Source organism: Ipomoea nil, unplaced genomic scaffold, assembly GCF_001879475.1.
Source record: "Ipomoea nil cultivar Tokyo-kokei standard unplaced genomic scaffold, Asagao_1.1 scaffold2694, whole genome shotgun sequence".
Classification (NCBI taxonomy): Eukaryota; Viridiplantae; Streptophyta; class Magnoliopsida; order Solanales; family Convolvulaceae; genus Ipomoea; species Ipomoea nil.
Window position 1 is genome coordinate 3,149,393 of NW_017619122.1, and position 9,883 is coordinate 3,159,275.

At 36.4% G+C, this 9,883-nt stretch overlaps 1 protein-coding gene across 1 annotated transcript; it reads left to right on the forward strand.

Moving 5' to 3' along the window:
• Positions 1-6,231: 6,231 nt before the first annotated feature.
• On the forward strand, positions 6,232-9,529 carry LOC109155205. The gene is made up of 2 exons (XM_019302922.1): positions 6,232-6,556; positions 9,159-9,529. Exons 1-2 carry the CDS (start codon positions 6,232-6,234, stop codon positions 9,527-9,529), a joined length of 696 nt encoding a protein of 231 aa, XP_019158467.1.
• The last annotated feature ends 354 nt before the right edge of the window (positions 9,530-9,883 follow it).

Here is a 9,883-nt window from a genome sequence, read left to right on the forward strand (position 1 = left end):
CAGACGTTGGGAAATTTATTCATTTCCATTTGACCGAGGAAAGTGTGATTCGAGGATGAGTCATTTCAAAAGAGTGGGGGAATGTTATGGAAGAAATAAAACTTAGCCCAGTTTAAGCCCAATTGACATATAATTTCATTACTATTGTTATGGAAAAAATAATACTTAGCCAATTTAAGCCCAAATGAGATATAATCCCATTATTATCATTTTGGGCCGTGTCTTCATTTTTTTTTAATTTTCTTTAGACCCTAGGCTTTAGCCCATTTATTATGATAGTTAGCAGCCTAGGATGCTAATTAGATTTAATCTCCTTAGTCAGCTACCATCCATATTTAAATGCTCATATGTAGGGATCATGATGCTAATATGTAGGGATTATGGGGATTTGTTACGCCAAACCCCCTTATTTTTCTCTAGCTTGTAAGGCAGTTTTTTGCCATTTTCTTTTGCCACGTTAAGAGAGATATATAACTCTCAAAGCCTGGTATTTTTGAAAAAGATGAACAATGAAGAGTGATTTCAGTCTTATACTTTAAACTCATGAGTTTTATTGAGTTTCTATTGAAGCCGTGAGTTTTGTGCTGCGATTGTGCATGACGCCAAGCTTCAACCTATCTTTCCTTTCGTGTGATACGAATACTATTCCAAAAAAACCAAAAAGATACTGTCCCATTCATCTACGGCATTAACAAAGGCCAGCCAACGTCTCAAGAAGGCAACAAATACTCTAACAACTGGACTGCTGCAAGCTACTGACGTCTCTAGAGGCTCAATTGAAGAAAATTGTGGAGAATTCATATCAAAAACCTTTGCCAAAATCTTCTATGATTATCGTATCTTTAATGGGTACAAAGGACCGAGGACGAGTCGAGGTTACTCTAGGTTCGCTTGGATCCCAAAGTTGATGATATGAATTGCCCCTGGCCGAATTTGTTGCGGTTCGCTTCTGTGGAAAGAAGTGTTTGGTTGGCAATGTGGGGGAGATGGAATTCTCGAATCACCCGAGTAAGGAGATTAGGATGAAGCTTAACGTCATGCACTCTCACAGCACAAAACTCACGGCTTCGGATGTAAACTCAATATAACACATGAGTTAGGAAAAGAACAAGCTGTTCTCTCTATTTCATTCATTCATTGCTTGCCCTTGTAAAAGGAAATTGGAGGTTTATATATAACCTCTGTACATGAACGTGTGAAAAGTGAAGGAAACTACCTTACAATTTGTGAAGGAGATCATGGCATAGTGGTGTAGCATGAAGCTCATGATCCACACTTCTTGCTATTTTGTAGGAGTATTCCTTTGGCCTTGGAGATTAAGTCTCCTTAATGAATAATTAAAATCTATAATGCTGACTTAGCATAAGTTAAGGAATAGGGCCTCAGTTAATACATTTTGACCCACCAAATAAAAAACATAAAATAAGAAATAATGAGATCATATCCCATTTGGGCCTAGATGGACTGTTCATTTCTCCATAACATGGATTGTTTGTTTCTTGTTGCAACATCCTGTCCATTGGGCTTCCCATAAAAAAATAATGAGATTATATCTCAAAATGGGCTTCCAAATTATAAGAAAATTAAAGCTTTGGGTTTCTCCTTGACTGACCATGCCCACGTAGTCTTCCTCATTTGGAGTTAAATAAAAAGGAGTCCAATCCACCGTTGCAAGCTACCCGCAAATAGCTTCTCGCAATCTTGCTGCCCGGGCCCTTGTTAAAGGCCTTTCTTGCACTTGTAAGGGGTCATTTGTTGGCTTTGAAATGCTCGGATCTCCTATGTCCTCATCAGCTCCCTCCCCCTTAGAATGATTCGACCACGAATCAAGATCATCACCTACATCAAACGGAGACAAGTGAGTAACGTTAAATGTAGCACTTACGTTACCATACTCACTACGAAGATCAATTTTGTAGGCATTGTCATTGATCTTTGAGATGACTTGAAATGGACCATCGCCCCTAGGCATAAGCTTAGACTTGCGTTGGTTAGGAAACCTCTCTTTACTCATGTGTACCCAAACCCAATCTAAGTACGCCTCAGGATCATTTTTACCTTGAAAAGAAGGGATTCGCATTTTAATACCACTTATGTTATTATCTTCCTCTTCATAGTCCCTCCCATTCCTATTTCTCCTTCTACCACAATCACGGTCAGCAGGTTCCTCCTCAAAGTCATCTTCCTCATCCCTCAGGAACTCCCTATGAACCCTCCTACCACCTCTAACGTTACCCCCTTCCCGTACGGGTGCATTTCCTCCTTGGTTTCGGAGTTCTTGGATGGCAGCGTCCTGAAGTTCTAATTTGTCTTTAATTTCATCAAAGACAACATTAAACCTTTGAAATTGTTGTTGCATTGACTTGATCATAGTACTCACATCCTAAGTATCTTCGGGGCTTGTCATTTTTTTTTTTTAGGAAATAAAAAAACCAGAATAATGCAACTTGCAAAAGACACGTTAAAAAAAAAAAAAAAAAACAAAACACAGACCTCACGTCACTCCCTCACCCACACTCTATTTCTGGTTGCTCAAGATTCACTCGTGTTTAACACTCATAGAATACTCTTTCAATTTCAGCTTGTACTTCCCGCACTCGTAGAGTTATAGCAAGTGCGCAAATTTCACTCCGCAATCATGTACGAGTTAAGCCTCATGGTGTGGCAGAATTTGAAGAGGAAAAATTATGGAGATAGACAAAAAAAACAATGAAAATTCTGGAGTGTTTTCATAGCAAAGGAATAAAAGAATTGCAGCTTGTCCCAATACTTTTCTCTATGCACATAGCATGCAAGGACACATAGCTTTAATAATGGACACTAATCACATGCACACTTGTTGTGTTCACATGTCAATTGCTGTAGAAAGAACAAATGATTCTCCCAAGAGAATAACAAATTGATTCTAATAAGATGCATGCATTTTTTTCCGTTTTTTTTTTTTTTTTGTTTTGGTAGAGACCACGTATTTTTTTTTTCATTTTTTTTTTTCAGCGGATGCTAACCTTGAGTTTTTGTGTTTTCTTTGTTTCTGGGCAGAAGCTATACGTAAACAGGAAAGAGAAAAAAAAAACCTGGAGTTTGCGTGGTGTTTAACCTTGCTCTGAATACCAAAAGATGATATGAATTGCCCCTGGCCGAATTTGTTGCGGTTCGCTTCTGTGGAAAGGAGTGTTTGGTTGGCAATGCGGGGGAGATGGAATTCTCGAATCACACGAGTAAGGAGATTAGGATGAAGCTTAACGTCATGCACTCTCACAGCACAAAACTCACAGCTTCGGATGTAAACTCAATATAACACATGAGTTAGGAAAAGAACAAGTTGTTCTCTCTATTTCATTCATTCATTGCTTGCCCTTGTAAAAGGAAATTGGAGGTTTATATATAACCTCTGTACATGAACGTGTGAAAAGTGAAGGAAACTACCTTACAATTTATGAAGGAGATCATGGCATAGTGGTGTAGCATGAAGCTCATGATCCACACTTCTTGCTATTTTGTAGGAGTATTCCTTTGGCCTTGGAGATTAAGTCTCCTTAATGAATAATTAAAATCTATAATGCTGACTTAGCATAAGTTAAGGAATAGGGCCTCAATTAATACATTTTGACCCACCAAATAAAAAACATAATATAAGAAATAATGAGATCATATCCCATTTGGGCCTAGATGGACTGTTCATTTCTTCCATAACAGTTGACCTCTAACCCCGAAGGACCCACAACCGAAGGGGTACCTAAAAATGAATCATCTTTCTTGCAGGAGACAGTGGATGCTCAAGACATATCACCGGTGATAAAACAATTTTGAGCAACTATAAAGAAATTGATGGTCCAAAGGTGATCTTTGGAGGAGAAACGAGTGGGAAAACTCGTGGCACTGGAGACATTATCAAGAATGAAATAACAATTCAAGGTGTCTCATATGTGGAAGGGTTGAAATTCAATCTACTAAGCACAAGTCAATTCTGTGACAAAGGCTACAATGTTGAATTCTCCAAAGATAAATGAAACGTCATCAGCACGAGAGATGGTGAAACTGTTCTCACAGCCAAGCGAAAGAAGAACATGTATGTCGTAACTTGGAATTTATCTAATGCTAACGTTTGTCTTGTCGCAAAGAATAATGCAGATCTAAGCTGGGATGGCACAATAAACTGAGCCACTTAAATCTAAAGACCATCAACAAGCTCGCAAAGAAAGATCTAGTAGAAGGTCTACCGAAAGCAACCTACGTCAAAGACAATATCTGCGAGGCTTGCCAAAAAGGGAAGCAAATCAAAGCGTCATTCAAGTCCAAAGAATCAAACATAAATTCTCGACCATTAAGCTTATTGCATATGGACTTATTCGGACCAGTTGACCCTGCAAGTCTGAGCTGACGAAAGTATACTTTGGTCGCAGTAGATGACCACACGAAATATACTTGGACATTATTCTTGAAGAAGAAGAATGAAATAGAAATTGTGCTACCTGATCTCCTAAGACAGCTTCAGACTAAAAAAGAAGTCAACATAATAAGGATTAGATCAGATCAGGGAATCGAATTTGTAAACAAGGTCATCAAAGAGTTCTGCGGACAAAATGGCATATTCCACCAACTCTCGGCAGCACTAACTCCACAGCAAAATGGAGTTGCCGAAAGAAGAAACAGAACTCTGAAAGAAGCAGCACGAACAATGATCGCACATTCCGATCTGCCGAAACGCTTTTGGGCCGAAGCCATAAATACAGCCCACTACACGCAAAATCGATCATTGATCAACAAAGCTCACAACCTGACCCCATACGAGTTATGGAAAGGTAAGAAACCTGTTATCAGTTATTTTCACTTCTTTGGATGCAGGTGTTTCATTCATAACAACGGGAAGAACCATCTGAGAGCCTTTGACGAAAGAGCTTATGAAGGACTGTTCATGGGATACTTTTCAGTTAGTAAAGCATACAGAGTTCTCAACAAAAGAACAATGGTTATCGAAGAATCTATCCATGTTAAATTTGACGAACAAGCCGAAAAGATCCCAGCGGAGATAAATAACTCAAATGTGCAAAGCTCATACGTTCATGAGAGCATAACACTTGAAGAAGAAGACTCATATCTTGAAGATCATCATTCATCTTACATGAGATATCAACCAAAGTCCTCGCTTCCCAAAACTAGAGCTCAAACTGTGGAGGAAACACAAGCCATTGATCAAAATATTCAATCTACCTCTGATCATATGATATTTATTGATCTACCCTACATTCTTGAAATGGATGGTCAAATTCAACAAACATCCTTTGAACCAGATCTAAGATGGCTAAGAGACCATCCACCTGATCAAGTCATTGAAATATACAAGAAGGGGTAAGAACTGGAGCATCTTTACACGAAAACATGATGGCTTGCTTTCTTTCACAAATGGAACCAAAATCCATTGATGAAGCTCTAAATGACCCAGACTGGGTCATAGCTATGCAAGAAGAACTTCACCAGTTTGAACGAAATAATGTATGGGAACTTGTTCCAAGACCAACGCACCAAAATGTCATTGGAACCAAATGGGTATTCAGAAACAAAATGAGTGAAGATGGACTAATTGTTAGGAACAAAGCACGACTTGTTGCTAAAGGCTATTGTCAAGAAGAGGGCATTGATTTTGATGAAACCGTCACCCCAGTTGCTAGGCTTGAAGCAATAAGAATGTTTCTAGCCTATGTAGCATACAAAGATTTCAAAGTCTACCAAATGGATGTCAAAAGTGCGTTCCTAAAGGGCCTTTTGGAGGAAGAAGTGTATGTAGAACAACCACCTGGTTTCACTATTGATTGTGGACATGAAAAAGTATATCATCACAAGAAAACACTATATGGACTAAAACAAGCTCCACGAGCTTGGTATGATACTCTTTCATTCTTTCTCATAAATTGTGGATTCACGAAAGGAGTTGTTGATAAAACACTCTTTCGGATCAAAAATGATGATCACGTGTTACTAGTACAAATCTATGTTGATGATATCATTTTTGGATGTACAAATCCAGATCTATGTGAAAAATTCTCAAACCTCATGCAAGGAAAGTTTGAAATGAGCATGATGGGAGAATTAAACTACTTTCTTGGCTTACAAGTCAAACAATGTCCAGAAGGGATATTCATCAATCAAGCCAAATACACAAAAGACTTGATTCGTAAATTTGGAATTGATGGAAAATCCTCAGTCAAAATTCCTATGAGTACATCGCTAAGAATGGATATTGACAACGAAGGAAAAGATGTTGATCAAAAGAACTTTCGTGGAATCATTGGATCTCTTCTCTACCTAACAGCAAGCAGACCTGACATTTCTTTTGCTATTGGGGTATGCGTAAGATTTCAATCCAAACCCAAAGAAAGTCACCTAAGCACTACCAAAAAGATTTTAAGATACCTAAAGGGGACCCAAAGTGTAGGACTTTGGTACCGGAAAGGAGGTTCTTTCGATCTAGTTGGCTATTCAGATGCCGATTTCGCTGGTTGGAGAATTGATCGAAAAAAGCACCTCAGGAACCTGCCAGTTCCTAGGGGGAAGAATTGTATCCTGGTTTAGAAAAAAGCTAAACTCAATTAAAACTAGCATAGCTGAAGCCGAATACATTGCGGCTAGCAGTTGTTGTGCTCAAATCTTGTGGATGACACACCAATTAAGAGACTATGGTGTAATAGCTCGAGAAGTATGCATAAAATGTGACAATACAAGTGCAATAGCTATTACACACAATCCTGTTCTACACTCTCGAACAAAACATATTGATATTAAGTATCATTTTATTCGTGATCATGTCGAAAGAAAGGATATCTCTCTTGAATATGTCAACACTGATGATCAATTAACAGATATTTTCACTAAACCACTTTGTGAGAATAGATTTGCTACTCTTCGACACGAAATCGGGATGATTGAAATGACCTAACATGTTTGCGTGTGGAGAGGTCTTCTTCCAAAAGATTCCTGAAAAGATTCCATAAAGCAAATCTTGGGAAAATAAAAAGGGCACTTGTTAGACTACTCTTGCACGCAAGATGACATCCCTTCGTGCTATAAAAGGACAAATTATGTCGATCAATAAGCTCACACTAATCCTTTATTGTGCCACCCGGTAATTTTAGGCAATAATATAATTTTGAGGAAATTATTTAGTTCACCCTTAAAATATTTTTGTATGTTGCCAAAAGAATTTTCGAAAATTATTCCTAGAAAAATTAAATTGTTATAGTTATCTATTACGCCTAAAGAAAGCCATATATTCTGTTTCGTATATATATATATATATAATTTGCTAAGAAATAAACCAAGAGATGAAATGCTGTGGTGGTTTGAGACTTGTATGCTAATCTTGAGATGTTGAGTTCGATTCTTCCCAATTGCGAATTGGTTATCTTGTTTTGATTTTAGCAGAGAAATGATTGGATGAAAAAAAAAAAAAAAAAGGTGATTAGCCATTATTATAATGATTGGAGTGATTAGTAGACAAATCAGTATATTGTTAATTGATTAGCAGTAGATTAGGGACAAATTGGATGGATTAGCAGTAGTTATATATTCTTATTCCTGATTGATGATTAGAAGATTTATATTATTTATTATTATAAGAAAGTGAAGCATTATAAGAAGGGGGTAGGGAGATGAATCATAGGAAGGAAAAGAAAAAAGAATGAAAAAGAAAGAAAGCAGACGAAAAGAAAGAAAGAAAGAAAGAAAGAAAGAAGAAAGAGAGAGAGAAATGGGAAGAAAATAAAGACGAACAAAATAGAGAAAGAAGGATAGGAGATGAAGGTTGTGCAGTTTATAGATTTGCTAGGATCATCATTTTGGTAAGATTTCATGTTCATCAAAATTACTTTTCCCGTAAATATTATATGTTGTGTGAATATGAGTATGACATCTATGATGTGAGTTATAATGTTCATGTGATCACAAGTGCATTGTAATGTTGTGAGTAGTAATTCTCGAGCTATTGAGAATGGGTTTCGACGTGTCGAACCCGTGTGTTGTGTAAATGCTTGGCTTGGAAGTTTTGGTATTTATATATATTTATATATTTTTATATATTAAATAATGATCAAATGTGATCAATTTACAAAAAGTATTATTTTGGACAAGCTACACCATTTATATATGTGGTGAAATTCTTATTATTATTCCACGTTCATATTATTAAAGTTTGGAAAAGAAATATTTTTAATGAAAGTATATATATACATACATATTTTAGTCTTGGAGGAGTGTGATATTTGGTGCTGGTGTGAGCCGGAAAACTCACAACCAACTGATTGGAAATTTTGGTCATTTTACCGAAGTGAGCCGGGAGAACTCACAAAAATATTTTTATTATACCGGAGTGAGCTGGAAGAACTCACAAGTTTGAAATTTGTCTCAGATATGAAAACCGGAGTGAGCCGGTAGAACTGACATTGGAACTCTAAAATTATTTTCATGATTGGCTTATGATGCCTTTTGGTGGTTATGTTGAGAGCTTAAAGACTCTTCACTTGGTATCTACTCCTCCTTGATAAATATGTTATATTTTGGAAAAATGACGTGGAATGTTTTGAAAAATGATTATTTACTAAGTAATACTTGGAAAGTCTCTACTATGTTAATTATACAAAAGTATACATATATTTATATATATATGGTTTGCAAAAGTATAAGAGTATATAAGTATTTTAATTTGAAAATTTTATAAAATCCGAGCCTATTATTTTACGGGGTGAAATGGAACTTACATAGCTTATGCTAATTTTGTCTATATTCTAGTTTTGTGTGAAATGATTATTACAGGTGAACATGAATAAGGATTCAAGTTGAGAACGAGTTTAGTCTATTTAAGAATAGACAGCATGGAAGATTTGATATTCTTGAGAAAAATATTGTTGTATAGTAATTTGAAATTTTATGTATTAAGTTGATTTTGATATATTAGTTGATGTTGTAAATTTAGCCTTAACTCTTAGGTTGTTGGTTGCCTAAGTGTGGCGGTAACACCCTTTATTTTGGTTAGTTAATGCTTCCGCTAGAGTATCATTGAATCTTTTAATGGAGAAAATGTATTAAAATTAAGGAAAATTTTGTTATAAAATTTGGGGTGTTACATTTATTCAAGTATATTTTCTTTGGAAATTTCTTGTTTGCAGGTATGAGCACAGGAAAAGGAAAAGAGAAGACGGATAAAGAATGTGAAGAGCAAAAACCAACCAACCTGAAGGCTGCTCAAATCTCAGAGAATCAACCTAATGAGACAGAAATCTTCCATGATCCTCTTGAAAATGAAGAAAACAAGGATGCTCTAAACAGAATGTTAGCAAGTTCACAATACTTGCAGAATCTCCTTCATGATCCTACTGAACACGAATCATTTCATTTCATTGGCACTCATGTGGGATACACTGCCGTGGATAGTGTACTCGAAAGGAGTGAAAGCTATGACTACTCACCATCAAGCACTCCACCAAAATTTTCCTCACCTCTTAGATCAACTGCTAGCAGCAAGAAGAAAACGAACTAATCAAACTAATCTTTGTATCCTTTCTTCTATGTTAACATAATAAATATCTCATGAACACAAATGCAAACCTCTTGAATGAAAATTCCTGTTCCTTGCATCATATATCCATTGGATAAAAACATAAGAACTATATGAAAAGTTATGCTACAAAATCTCCAAAAGATTCCAAAAAGGAAGAAATAGTACTTGAATCCAAAATATTTTGAAAAGATCTTCACGCAACATTCACTTTGTGCGCCTATAAAAAAACTTCCTCTTTAACGAGAAATATTCATCCTTACCCACTAACATATTTTAGTGTTTTAGTAGTGTTGATTGCAGGAATGAATCAAAACAAAGTTAAAGGACGAATGG